Consider the following 12,389-nt stretch of genomic DNA (forward strand, 5'->3'; position numbering starts at 1 on the left):
GGATGGTACAGTTGATACTGAATGTATTTTTATTCTCAACCTCCTTCCAGTCGCAGCTTCCGAGAACCGTCTAATCGTCTAGCCCCAGAAATTCCCGCTCCAGTGCTGCTCCCATCATATTCCAGTCTCCGTCGTCCACGTCGTCGATCGGCTCGTCGCTTCCCTCGCTGTTCGATCCCATGTCCAGGTCGGATGGTAGATTCTCACCCCGCCGGAACTTAGCGCTTGGACTCTCGTCCTCATCCTCGGACGACGCGTTGGTTTGACTGTTTTCGTCATTGTTCTCCGGATTGTCGTACTTCAGGATGCGTCTGTTCTCCTCCTTTTCCTGTTCCTCCTCCACCCGCTTCCGGAAGATGTTGTGACGCCCCCGGTTGGTTTCAATCTCTTCGACCCGCTTCCGCTTCCGCAGTGCCTTCTCCATCGGAGGGTTTTCTATATCGACTGGCTCGTCGTCGCTGCTGCTATCGTCCGACTCGAAAAAGTCGTCGAAATCGTTGTTCATCGCATCGAGATCGTCGTTCGAAAAGCTCAGCAGTGGATTGACCGTGTCCATGAACTTGGGCTCTTCCCGCGACTTGACCACAGCACCGTAATTAACCGCATGCTCTATCCAACGAATGAAAAACAAAAAAAAAGAAATAAAAGTTAAAACCAAAGTTAACGCCAATCCTTCCTGTCACCATCACTTTTCCCACTCTTCTTACCTGGACTGTGACAGTGGGGTGGTGGCTGTCGCATTTTGGCCGGATTCGACGCTTTCAGCGGATACAACAGCTCCTCCACGTGTTCCCAGCGTTCCGCACACGACCACAGCCACTCGGGGGTGACGATTTTAATTTTGGGATTTTTGCGAGCATTGTTCACCTTGGAGGTACCGATCGTAACCGCCACCAGATGCGTCGTCGTTGGTTCCAGGTTTTGGGTGACCGCCGCACCGAGACTGCGTGCGATCAGGTACGCTTTGCTCTGCTCCAGCTTCACATTGTTCGGTATTAGACCGGAGAAGCAGAGCTTCGCCCCGACGAGAACGCGAGCCTTCACCTGCGGTATAAGCTGCTTCAGATCGGAAATGGTCTTCGACTTGTCGTACTCTTCGTAGAATGTTTCGTGAATTTTCAGCAGAATGTGCTCGAGGTAGAGTAAATAATCGTCCGGATCTTCCAGCTCGATCAGTTCCTTTTCTTGTTTCGTATTTCTGGCCGAACTGTTCTCCTCTTTGGCAGCAGCTTTCGATTTTCCATCGCTTTCGGTTGTGATTTTGTCTACCTGCTCAGCTACGTCTGCGTTCTCTTCTGGTTCAGCTTTTGCCTCTGTTTCTTTTTCGGTTTCTGCTTTTGCGTCTGTTTTTGCTGTTGCGTCTGTTTCTGCTGTTGCGTCTGTTTCTGCTTCGGTTTCCGCTTTTACTTTCATATCTGCTGTCTGGTGTTCTTGTGGTTGCTCCTCATTTTCGGTTTCCCCTTCTCTCGTCTTTTTTCCAGCATCACTTTCCTGCTTTGCGGTGGCCTCGTTCTCTTTTGACTTAATTTCTTTTTCTTTCCCATCTTCTACAGTACAGGAATTGTCCATACTGGTCGGAACTGCATCTGCCACCGCCTCTTTTTCGTCTTTAGTAGCTGTTGCTTCCCCTTTGTCGCTAGTAGCCTCCGGATTCGATTTCTCTACCGCCGCCGTCGACTCGTCCTCCTCCTCTGCGTTATCGTCCAGCACGTGTTCGGGCATGCTTTTCTCGCACGGTTGCTGCTTTCCACCACCTGTCGACGCTTGTAGTTTGGGCGTCGGCGGGCGTCCTTCATCGTCTGCCTCTTTCGATTTCTTCCCCTTCTGCGACTGACTCATCAGCTCCTTAAAGTCCACACCCTTCCCATCCAGCTCGTTCTTGGACATGCCGGGTGGGGCGTTTATGTCGCCCGTGTGGCGAAAGAAATGGTACGGCTTCACCTGTATCAAGTTCGACGCCATGTTCCACACGTCCTCGCGGTCGTCGATGATGCACACCATCGAGTCACCGCACGGGAACAGCGCCTTCAGGTTGTCCGTCTTGCTGGTCGCATTGAAACACTCGTCGCGCGAGAGGATGCGATGGGAGAAAAAGTTACCGTCCTTGTCGAGGAATTGTGCGATCATGTGCGCGTAGTTGCGTGCTCCGAAGGTACATATGTGCAGCTCGTAGTATGGATGCATTTTGGCCAAAAACTCCAACGCACCCGGCCGGAGCCGCGTGTGATACCAGGGCGAGTTGGGGCCGTACAGTTGAAAGTGATAAACGTCCTGCAAGAGTGGGTAAGGTTGGGATGGAATTAGCCTGCCCTCGATGCGTACATCAACCCGATCTTACCTTCAGGTTGTTTGGCACATTATCGTTCGTGGTGTGAATGAGCGTCTGATCGAGATCCACCAGTAGCACCAACTTCCTGTCACTCAGCAGCCTCTCGGTATCGGCTTGGCCGAGCTTTTTGGCCAACGTTTCCGTCACCTTCAGCTCCGGCACCGAATGTATCATCGGCACGGAGGCCTTGGAGCTGCTGCTGCTGGGCTCATCCTGGCGCAAATCGGCCCCACAGTCGGCGCACATGTCCTTGATCACCGTCGTGTGGCTGCATTGTCCAAGCTCGAGTACCGGCTTGCTGCAAAAATCAACAACATACAATCAAACATCAACAATAACAATCGATCAAACACTTCCAAACCCGCCGCACTTCCATCAGCGCTTCCACCCATACATCCACACACAACACACACACACGAACAGCTCGGTACATCGATTTCATCGATCCGCATAATCGATGGATGGTGCACGCTTACCCTTTCGCCACAGTTGCGCCTTCTCGTGCTAGGCGCCTCTTTACGACGCCACTTTTTGTGGCCTTCAAACGCTTCACTTCCTTGTCGCTTCCATCCAGCTGCTCGTAGAACAGTATAATGCTGCCGCTGGTCACCGGAAAACCTTCACGCACTTTCCATTTGCTAATTTTTATCGCACAATCGTCCGGAGCGCAAATGATGTTTTGATTTGCATCGGCCATTTTTTGTCACTTTTCGCCCCTGCCAGAAATGCTCGATGAAATGGTGACGTTCTGACAGGACAGGGCTGCCAGCAGCACCAAAGCGCGATGCAGTGCGTGCGTGTGTGTCAATTAACCCTTGAGAGACAAAATCAACACTGAGGAAACGATTTAAAAAAATAAAAAATAAAACCTTTGCTATTATGTTGTGTTTTGCGTACAAAGCATGACCGGCGAGACTTTGACCTTTTGGTTTACTTCATTAAATTATGCATTGAAAAATCTTTATATGGCCGGGACAATACATAAATAAATAATTAATCCAGCATGTCTAGGATAAGGCAGAAAAAGAATGCTGGAAAAAACTTGAGCTACAAAAGTGACCGTTAGCAGCAGAAGTATTGATGAAGCTGCTAAATGCCGCCATCCATCAGGATAAATATACTATAAATACAATAAATACAATATAAAATGAAAACTATTAAGTTTAATTTCTAATACGCATAGATAGGTTTCCGTTGAACTTTTATTGAATAAATTGATATCGTTTGGATGCTGCTCAATATATCCGTACGGTAAGATCCAATACGTTTGGTTTAGTTAAGAAGAAAGAGAAGAGTTCTGTTTGTTTCTTTGATTGATTGAATAATTATTGTTCTTCAGTGTCGCTAAAAACTGCACCATTTCTGAGCACGGAGTTCGATACGTTATCTCTAACTTGTTTTTTTTCTCTCTCTCTAAAAATTACTTACAAGCTATAGTTTGCCTATCGAGATCTATCATGTAATGCGGGGGGTTTTGCATCTACTTTCTGCTTTTTTTGTTGTTTTTTGATATTCCTCAGACCATCCAACCTGTATCCTGTGAACGGTGATCGAAGATGTGACCCCTTAGTAGTAATAGATAATCGAGCCGAAAGGAGATATTTAGCTTAGTGTGATAGAAAACGAATTGCTAAACCACGAGGCTTAGTAATGCTTATGGCTTATGTAAAGAAACGTTCCAACAAACCCTTCCCAGCTGCAGGGAAAATGGGAATATTGCTTACTTATCGAAACCATTCCGAAAATGCTTCCTAGACCACCGTATCCCGGTGTGTGTGTGTGTGTGTGTGTGTGTGTGTGATTTTGCGTTCCTCCCACCAGTGTCTCGTATCATTTTGAGCGAATCGTCCTAACAGTCAGCTGTGTACGCTTCCATTATTCTGCTGCGGCCTCTAGAGGAAAGGTACAAATATATCACCGCGGCCCCTCATCCTGTTCCTTTTCTTAGGCACCGTTGGTGCACAGAGGTTGGTGAGCTTATCGGAAGATTAGTTTGTTCAGCTCCCGACCCACATCCGTCACGTATTGCAGAAAGTCCGGCTGCAGACTGACAGTCCAGTCGTGCAGGTTCGTTTTGCTGCTACATTTCCCTCCGTACCGATGGACAAAGAGCAGGGATCGGTCTACGTCGAGCGTTTTCACGAAATCCGGCGTGCCAGCCGTACGGTTGTAGTCTTGCGGCTTGTACACTTGAAACGGCCGTTCGGTTGGGTTGGTCATAGCAACATCCACGTCGTACAGCAGGTTGTCGGAAAATATTTTCTTCCGCTTGTCAATGCACACCGACCGGCTGGCGATGGAAAAGCGCGACACGTCGCTGGACACTTTCCAGGCGTACTTCAGAAACTGGTTGTTGACGCGCAGCCGGGAGCTGGGATAGAGATACTCGTTGATCGCACCGATGTACGTCAGCTTGGCCGCATTGTAGTTGCGCATCAGGCAGTCCATTTCGATTAGCAGCCGGTTCTGGTGCCTGTCGGCCAAATCGAACGGGAAGTTGTACGGCAGCAGATTGATTTTGATGCCGTGGCTGTACAGCAGCGAAGCGGTCGCACCGTTCAGCGCATTGCTGTTGTACACGATGAAGTCTTCCACGCCTACTATTTGGTGGTGCAGGAAGTACTGCAGCACAGCGGAGGGCATGCGAAACTCTTCCTCCAGCTCGAGATAGTCGGTCATGTCGACGCAAGCCGTCATGGTCATCTTTTGCTGCACCGACCGGCTCTCCAGCACCCGCAGCGGAACGTACCGCTTGATGGATTGCGCCGTGTCGGTGTATATGACCTCGGTCGGCTGGCCGAAATCTCGAGCCACCTTGCAGAGCAGCTTGTACACGACGAACACCTCACTGTTGGGCGCCTTGATCGAGCCGGTAGGGTGGTCGAGCCGCACGAAATGCAGCTTGCCGGTCGCAACGTCCCCCGTGCCGTGCTGTATTTGGCATTTGAAGTTAACCGCTGCATGCTCGAGCCCGACCGCTATGCTGATGACCGTGCCGCCGGCGGCCAGCTCGTTCTTCTGCCAGAACGACGAGTACACGTAAAAGCCATCGCCGAGCCGCTGCCAGGCCGGCAGCGGACTGTCGAAATCGTACGGAGAGCTGTGCAACCGGGTGCTGTTATCGATGCGTATCAGGCTGGCCGCATCGTTCCGCCCGAATATGTTGACCACCTCGAGCACGTACTTGAGCCGGTTGTTTTCGCTTTTGTACACCAGCAGTATCACGACGCAGGTTACCGACAGCAGCACCAGCGCCAGCTGCTGGTACTTACGCATTGCGGTAAAGCGCGAAAGGTGGCGATGCGTAGCAGCAGCAGCACAGCACCACTGCCTGCCACGAGGTTTGCGACTTTTGCTCGTCGTTGCTACGGCGCTGCCTGGACTGCTCTGGCTACTAGCGCTGTAGTCACACACGCACACACTACCTGTGACACGGTTTGCCGGAACAGCCCCTTTTTTGCCTATCCTGTGCACAGGATCGTCTTCTCTTAGCTGCCAACACTACCCATCGATTGCTGGGTGTGTTTGGGGTAGGAGACGGCGTGCCAATTTAAACGGCGTAACTGCGCGCGGCTCGCAAACACGGCACCGATTTTCTCTCTGGAATTGTGTTATTTTTGTTTTGATTTTTCTCTATCCGGGATTGTGTCTATTTCGAGGTTTGACAGCCAGCGGCTACAGCCGAGCAAACAGTTGTCGGTACAGTACAATTTAAATTTTACACAAGCTCGGGTGTACGAAGCGCACGTGAATCTTTTAATATTGTAGAAAATGTACGAAAATGCTATTATGATTAAATAAAAATGTCGTTTACATACCCGAGAGCATAAAGAGATATATTTATCCCGAATGCCGAAACCCGTTCTTCTGTACGTATTGCGTATTGATGCAGTGTAGCGTGAAGTGCAAAAACAAGAATGATATCATTCTGTCAAATTATTCTAAACGACCAACTCACGCAAAAATTGTGCAAGTGGGCTTTTCTCGGTCCGTACAACAATAATAAACGCAAGAAGAAGTGCGGATCGGTAAGTAAGCCGTCGACCGTTCCCTGCCAGACTCTTGGATTGAGATATTTTTAGCCTTCCCCATCGCTGTGCTGTGGCTGTTCCGTTCATTGATTTTGTGACCGAAGATTTGAGATTGTTTGTTGCAGTGGTGTTGAGTGGCGAACGCGGATACTGCACTGCACTTACGTGTACCACCTCCCAAGATGACTACCACGCAGGGATCGGGCTCGCTGGACAATCTGCATCTGGCACCGCTTCGTTCGCTGAGCGACTTCCTGCTGGAGTCGGCCCGCTTTCAGCTGCCCAACTTCCAGGACTGGGAAAAGTGGGGCAAGCGGGTGGTGAACAATTTGCTCTACTACCAAACCAACTACTTTCTGATGAGTGCGGCCGTCTTTCTGCTCGTTGGCCTAATCCATCCGATGAAGGTGCTGCTCGGGCTCACCGTCATTGTGGCGCTCGTGTACGTGTTTGTACGATTCTTCGCCCAGGACGCACGCCGCTCCGTCGGGGCCGACCCAAACCAGCAGCCGAACAAGTGGGCTGTGCTGGCGGGCACTGTGGCCGGCAGCTATCTGGTACTGTACCTGTTTGATTCCGTACTCATTGTAGCATTTGCCATACTGCTGCCTTTCTCGCGTGAGTAACCGTTCATTATAGAGCTCACAAACAGAACGTATCAAAGATTTAAATTTTCCTTCTTTCTTCTAGTAACCTTCGTGCATGCATCGTTGCGGCTGAGAAATATCAAGAACAAAATCACCAATGCAGTGGAAATTGTCGGCGTGAAGCAATCTCCGATGGGACAATTCCTCGAAGCAATGGGTTTGATGCCAACGGCATTCTAATCATTAAATACTTATCCAGTGAGTGTGGACGGTAGAAACGGTCACGTCTCGTGCACGGGAGAGAACATTTGTTTTGCTTTTTCTCGTGAGGCGATAATTCGAGTGTGTTTTTATTACCATTTCCGCCATTAACAACACTTTTGCAAAACGTTCAATCAAGAATGGCACTGAATGAGCGAACAGAGAAGGGGTTGGTTGCTACGCATATTGAGAGTATCGAATGCTTGTATAAAACAATACATTACACGTCCCATTGTGAAGCTGCTAGTCAAAACAAAACAAAATGTATCGACCGATCATAGTGTTTCTCTTTTGCTCTGAATAAAATAAGATTAAAATAACGTTGCGTTTTTTTTACCAATACGCAGTACGTAATACGAGAGTTCTGAATGTTCCTATTCGATACGCTGGATTGCATCAGCTGGTGCACCATCTAACGTGGTTAATTAGGATGAATCACGAGCAACCACACACACGCACACACACATAGTATTCTCGAATTACACAGAATTACGTGGAAGTTTATCCGTCTCTTGCCTTGCCGCGTCACACATGTCATCCATCATTCGCTGAGAAAAATGCCACCCATCGGCCAAGGAATTGATTTCCCATACACCGTTATAGACGTTTATTTCCACAGGCCGCAACGATACAAATTATCATCAGATTTATCACAATCAGTTTCTCAAACATTAGGGAATCGGTCTGCGCATCATCGGTATCGCATGCAGATCTTCTGCTCGCGTGTGGAAACGACGTAGGCTGATCAGGCTGCCAATGGCAACGCGATTGAATCCAGTGTCGTATAAAGGTGTTGACGGGGAAATATGATGAATTCATTGGATCAAATTGTTATAACTCTAATTATCGTTCCACCAAAATGGAGCTTACTAATATAAAGTGTTGTGAGCAGACAGGGACATCTGGAGAGTACTAGTACTGCGGAAAATTCTTCATGAAGCTTATTATTTCTCCTGTAACCTCTTCTCCTTCCTTTCTCGGCAAAGCGGACTAATTCAGACGCTGCAATATTGCCGCATTCAGCAGTCCCGCATCCTTCAGCGTTTGCGCGCCATCGCTCAGCTCCTTGCTCGGGAAGGTCGTCATGAGCGCAAAGTTCTGCGCGCCATACTGCGGCCTAGCGTTCACGATGTAGCGGCGCACGTGTTCTACGGTGTGCGCTTGGTTGAACCTGGCCGACAGGCGGCTTCCATCGATCAGTCGTATTTGCAGCATCGTGGTAGGTTGAGCACTGTCTAGGGCAAGCTCTTCCGCGGCACGCTTTTCATTTTCTTCATTGCTTCCGCTTGCCTTGGCGCTACTGCTAGTGCCGCCACTGCTGCTGCTGCTGCTGGCCGTTGCCATCGGTGGAACAGGGCTACCGAGCGTTTGGCCGGAACCACCGAACGCTTTGAACGGCTTGCTACGCTTCACGTACTCCTCGTGACGGTTGTCCTTCAGATCGACGCGGAACATTGTCTGTCCCTTCGATCGTAGCTCCTCTGGTATTTCGCCCCGGGTGATGGATTCGAAAAACTCGCGGTTGGCCGGATCCTCGTACAAGCGCAACTCCCCATCGTTGATGACGAATCCCTGACGCCACAACGTCAGCGTTACGACTTCCAGATTCTGCGAGCTGGACGATGCGGCCGTTCGTGCCCCGCGTGGTGTCACTTCCTGATGATCGTCTTCCGTTTGGCCGAGACGGTAGCCAGTGCCGGCATACAGCGACCAACTGGAGCCGCCGCTTTCCTCGGAAGGGTCAAACGTTTCCAGATTACCTTGCTGCGCGGAACGGAAGATTTCCGACACGTAATCCTTGATCGGATTCTTTCGCGGCGGTCCTAGCACCTGCTGACCGGAACGTTCTGAGCCACCGGCATAGAATGCCTGGCCCTGTTCTTCTTCATCTTCCGACGAGGACGAATGTAGTGTATGGAGAGTTGCTATGCTACAAAAGAGAGAGAGAGCGAGAGAAAGAACCATTATCATCTTCTCCGCTATTCGATGCTGCGTTACTTACTTTGACTGTGGCTTTGGTGCTTTCTTTGCCTTCGCCTTTTCTGCACGAGCGAATTGAATCGACGCAGGCTCCGCCGGCGGATTTTCTTCGTCGGAAATGTCAGCATCCTCGTTCTCGCCCTCGTAAAAGTTGCTCAGCGCAACCTGCACCGGGAACGAAACAAGGACAGGATGTTTGCTTCATCGAAAATCGCCAATGAAACGCACTATGCTCACTTACCTGCAATTCTCCGTTGGCGGCATCGACGAAAAACTTCGCTCGTTCCTCCGTAGCACCGGTAATCTGTGCGAATTGTTTGACCTGCTCGTTGTTGCTGGACATGGTGCGAGATTCAGGCGCTTCGACACGAATTATTTATCCAAGACAATGGCGCTGCTTTTCAGATACTTTTAGTTACCAAGGATACAGAAAACGCACAATCCGGGGGGAAACGAAATGAAGTTATTTTGTGGAATATATTTTGCAAAGCGAACGCAACAAACTCGGAACTGGCAACAACTGCATTTCTGTTTGTCATTCCGCCCGACACCCGTTCAACATGGCGAGGGGTTTTGACGTTCGATTATCGCTTCATCTCGCTCATTTTCTCTACCCTTTCTTTACTTGCCTACAGGGTTTGTTTCAAAGTGTGCTTTTGTGCGTCCCTCTTCACATCACTTCAAATACTTCGTCCACCTTTGTTCATATGTCTTTCGTTGTGTTGGTGACAATCTACGTGTATCATACCGAGGTGTGTATGTTCTCGCTCGTTGTTTCATTCTATCTCTTTCGCGCATATGAACGCGTGAAAAACGTAGACAAACTTGGTGGATGACTAAATTTAATGTGCGCAATTTTGTTCAATTATTTGCTTCGGAATCGGGTACAGTTTAGTACAAATGTAATTAAATTCCAAGTGCCACAAATCCACTAAACGACCACTAAACGGGTTCTAAACGACTCAAGCTCTCAACCTAAACGGAATATAGAAAGACTTCGTTTAGCAGACGGCAAACGACTCAAGCATTCTAAAAATAGCAAAAAGCTGGTGGCGCCCTCTGTTGGTGGGATACCCAACCAGTGGAGCTTCCTCACTTCAAGGTGTAATAAATGACAAGGTTAAGTTGTTTAGAGCAAAATGACATTTCTCGACTTGACATTTCTCTTCCGGGGGCTCCGGTATAAAAATCGGGGAGGGCTGGTGCGGGGTAATGAAATTTGTATGCAGAGAGTGACAGATGTCCCCCACAATGTCGCCCAGCAAAAGCGATAAAAATCAACCTTCTAAATACATTATCCTTGCCTCACTTGGAGGAGAGCTTTCTCATTCCCTCTGTTGTATGGTTGGGATCTGACCACAAGACCATTCATATAGATTTTTGCTCGGAAAGTTATAAGGCTATTGCTGCCTATATACGTCATGATTAGATGAAACTTGTCGAAAAACAATGCAAGAAAAGGACAGCAATATACTGATGAGTTGTAATACGCCATGTATTGTGCAAACCAATGAAGCTAGGGAGATTTCGTTTTTTTTTTCTATGGATATTTAATTTTCCAGTCGTTTAACCTTAATCTGTGGCGCTTGGTATGTAGGACTACAAGGGATTAATGAGGGGGGAGGTGAAGGAGTGGTGGAGTGTATTTATTTTGTTGGCCATTTCGTTTTGTCCATCAACACAATCGCACACCAGCGCGAGCTTTTTGGCGGCCATCTTGAACCCTCAAAAAACCCCACAACGCCTTACAAAAAGGATCGCCAGCGAGGTAAAATCGCACCGATTTGGAGCGTTGGTCAGCTTCTGAAACAGCTTTTTTTTCGCGGTTGTGGTTATTGCAAAAGGAAAGCTACTGTTTATGGCGTAAATTATTTGAAATTAACCGCGAATTCGTGAATATTGTGAGGTACTTAAAAAACTATCCAGGGAATTCATTTAAGGAATATTTTGTGTACGCGTCTCAGTATAGCAACTACGAAAGACTGAAGTTAAACGGGAAGACGAAAGGAACGAGAGAGCGATCATTCTGTATAGCTACGAGAATATCGTCAGGTTAATGAAAGTGTTTTACTAGTGATTTGCATTGAAAATACATTTTTTCAAATGGTTTGGTGAGAACTACGTACCTACACTTTCCCAGCAGTTATTATGGTGCTAAATATTTAGTTTAAACGTTCTTTAAAAATACTGTTATCACAACACATTTATCATTAAATCGAAAGGCGTGTTAATTCTTAATATGTAGATATATTTTTGGTTCTCTGTATCGTATTTTACAAATTTTGACTATGTGTTTCATATTATTCAATGCAAATAGTAAGCGAACATATTACGCAGACACTTTAACTGTTGGAAAAAATCGGAGCCGATACATAACTTTTATTGGGTAGCGTCACCGAAAAAGAATTTTCTCTCAATCATCACCGATTGTTCCGAATCTGAAACATGAAAACAACACGCATTTGTTATGTAATTCCTCGATGCAATATTATTTGCTTGCGCATACCTGATCCATGCGTTGCGTTTCGTGTGTCTGTTAAACCGAAACAACTGCGAATGCATGCCGGGTGTGAATATACCGACTTGAGGACCTTTGTAGGTCCCATCAGATTGCGCCACTGCTGAATTGCATCATTCCCTGACAGTAATACCACTTCGGACGGTCCACTTGAAATGAATGAAGGGAAGAATACTACTTCATCAAAGGGTCACTTATTAATCTAAATATTTTCTGTGCGCCGTACCTGGTCATAAGTGATACTAGACGTCGGAAGAAGAATTTATTCCTATGCTCCTCGTAGAACTTTTCCGCCTCATCACGGGAGAGATTTATCCGCTTACTTGCCACTACCTTTAAGCCGCTTTCTATCAGCATTTGCTGTATTGTTTGGTAAGCGATAGGATTTTTGAGGCAGTGGGGTTTTACGATTGCTAAAGTTATCATTTCGTTGCGATTCGCTGCTGCAGACAACGCGATTTCGATGCCCGGCTCACTTTGTTTATAAACAATAAATGCCACAGTTGATGTGACGTTTGTGACGCGGTGAAATATTTCATAAACGTCAAGGACAATTGAACCAATCATTCTGATTTTCCGTTAATTTTCATTTTAACAAATTTAATAATTATTCAAATGCATTGTTTTCCATTTTTATTTAAATTGTACCATGGCAATTGTTTTCTATACTTTTCTAATCCTAC

At 47.5% G+C, this 12,389-nt stretch overlaps 5 protein-coding genes across 7 annotated transcripts; 1 reads left to right on the plus strand and 4 right to left on the minus strand.

Moving 5' to 3' along the window:
* Positions 1–6: 6 nt before the first annotated feature.
* LOC120950850 (RNA polymerase II subunit A C-terminal domain phosphatase) lies at positions 7–3,080 on the minus strand. Its single transcript, XM_040369208.2, has 4 exons — positions 2,806–3,080; positions 2,339–2,627; positions 708–2,271; positions 7–609 (listed from the first exon to the last, which is right to left on the minus strand). The coding sequence occupies exons 1-4, from the start codon at positions 3,024–3,026 to the stop codon at positions 71–73; spliced, it is 2,613 nt and encodes an 870-aa protein (XP_040225142.2). The 5' UTR covers positions 3,027–3,080; the 3' UTR covers positions 7–70.
* Positions 3,081–3,513: 433 nt separating this feature from the next.
* LOC120950852 (uncharacterized) lies at positions 3,514–6,119 on the minus strand. The gene has a single exon (XM_040369217.2). It carries the CDS (start codon positions 5,603–5,605, stop codon positions 4,307–4,309), a length of 1,299 nt encoding a protein of 432 aa, XP_040225151.2. The 5' UTR covers positions 5,606–6,119; the 3' UTR covers positions 3,514–4,306.
* Positions 6,120–6,244: 125 nt separating this feature from the next.
* On the plus strand, positions 6,245–7,528 carry LOC120950854 (PRA1 family protein 3). 3 transcript variants are annotated; one of them, XM_040369220.2, is made up of 3 exons: positions 6,245–6,357; positions 6,412–6,978; positions 7,051–7,528. In XM_040369220.2, exons 2-3 carry the CDS (start codon positions 6,543–6,545, stop codon positions 7,185–7,187), a joined length of 573 nt encoding a protein of 190 aa, XP_040225154.2. In that variant the 5' UTR covers positions 6,245–6,357; positions 6,412–6,542; the 3' UTR covers positions 7,188–7,528. The 3 variants fall into 3 exon arrangements, with proteins under 3 accessions (XP_040225154.2, XP_040225155.2, XP_040225153.2); XM_040369221.2 differs by having other exon boundaries at positions 6,259–6,357; positions 6,465–6,978; XM_040369219.2 differs by having other exon boundaries at positions 6,264–6,357; positions 6,486–6,978.
* A 259-nt stretch (positions 7,529–7,787) lies between these two features.
* Positions 7,788–9,739, minus strand: LOC120950853 (NSFL1 cofactor p47). The gene is made up of 3 exons (XM_040369218.2): positions 9,430–9,739; positions 9,211–9,353; positions 7,788–9,138 (listed from the first exon to the last, which is right to left on the minus strand). Exons 1-3 carry the CDS (start codon positions 9,529–9,531, stop codon positions 8,199–8,201), a joined length of 1,185 nt encoding a protein of 394 aa, XP_040225152.1. The 5' UTR covers positions 9,532–9,739; the 3' UTR covers positions 7,788–8,198.
* Positions 9,740–11,415: 1,676 nt separating this feature from the next.
* Positions 11,416–12,195, minus strand: LOC120950856 (nucleoside diphosphate kinase 6). The gene is made up of 3 exons (XM_040369223.2): positions 11,933–12,195; positions 11,695–11,855; positions 11,416–11,626 (listed from the first exon to the last, which is right to left on the minus strand). The coding sequence occupies exons 1-3, from the start codon at positions 12,130–12,132 to the stop codon at positions 11,568–11,570; spliced, it is 420 nt and encodes a 139-aa protein (XP_040225157.2). The 5' UTR covers positions 12,133–12,195; the 3' UTR covers positions 11,416–11,567.
* Between the last annotated feature and the right edge of the window lie 194 nt (positions 12,196–12,389).

Source organism: Anopheles coluzzii, chromosome 2 (genome assembly GCF_943734685.1).
Source record: "Anopheles coluzzii chromosome 2, AcolN3, whole genome shotgun sequence".
NCBI classification, from domain to species: domain Eukaryota; kingdom Metazoa; phylum Arthropoda; class Insecta; order Diptera; family Culicidae; genus Anopheles; species Anopheles coluzzii.

Bases quoted from the DNA above. Each gene is read 5' to 3' on its own strand.
- LOC120950854 (XM_040369220.2), top strand. From the start codon at position 6,543: ATGACTACCACGCAGGGATCGGGCTCGCTGGACAATCTGCATCTGGCA. The intron at 6,979-7,050 runs GTGAGTAACCGT...TCTTTCTTCTAG, and splicing joins CATACTGCTGCCTTTCTCGC to TAACCTTCGTGCATGCATCG.
- LOC120950853 (XM_040369218.2), bottom strand. From the start codon at position 9,531: ATGTCCAGCAACAACGAGCAGGTCAAACAATTCGCACAGATTACCGGT. The intron at 9,354-9,429 runs GTAAGTGAGCAT...TTCCCGGTGCAG, and splicing joins CCGCCAACGGAGAATTGCAG to GTTGCGCTGAGCAACTTTTA. The intron at 9,139-9,210 runs GTAAGTAACGCA...TCTCTTTTGTAG, and splicing joins GCACCAAAGCCACAGTCAAA to CATAGCAACTCTCCATACAC.
- LOC120950852 (XM_040369217.2), bottom strand. From the start codon at position 5,605: ATGCGTAAGTACCAGCAGCTGGCGCTGGTGCTGCTGTCGGTAACCTGC.
- LOC120950850 (XM_040369208.2), bottom strand. From the start codon at position 3,026: ATGGCCGATGCAAATCAAAACATCATTTGCGCTCCGGACGATTGTGCG. The intron at 2,628-2,805 runs GTAAGCGTGCAC...TGATTTTTGCAG, and splicing joins GGCGCAACTGTGGCGAAAGG to CAAGCCGGTACTCGAGCTTG. The intron at 610-707 runs GTAAGAAGAGTG...TTCGTTGGATAG, and splicing joins ACCCCACTGTCACAGTCCAG to AGCATGCGGTTAATTACGGT.
- LOC120950856 (XM_040369223.2), bottom strand. From the start codon at position 12,132: ATGATAACTTTAGCAATCGTAAAACCCCACTGCCTCAAAAATCCTATC. The intron at 11,856-11,932 runs GTACGGCGCACA...ATTCATTTCAAG, and splicing joins CTAGTATCACTTATGACCAG to TGGACCGTCCGAAGTGGTAT. The intron at 11,627-11,694 runs GTATGCGCAAGC...TTCATGTTTCAG, and splicing joins AAACGCAACGCATGGATCAG to ATTCGGAACAATCGGTGATG.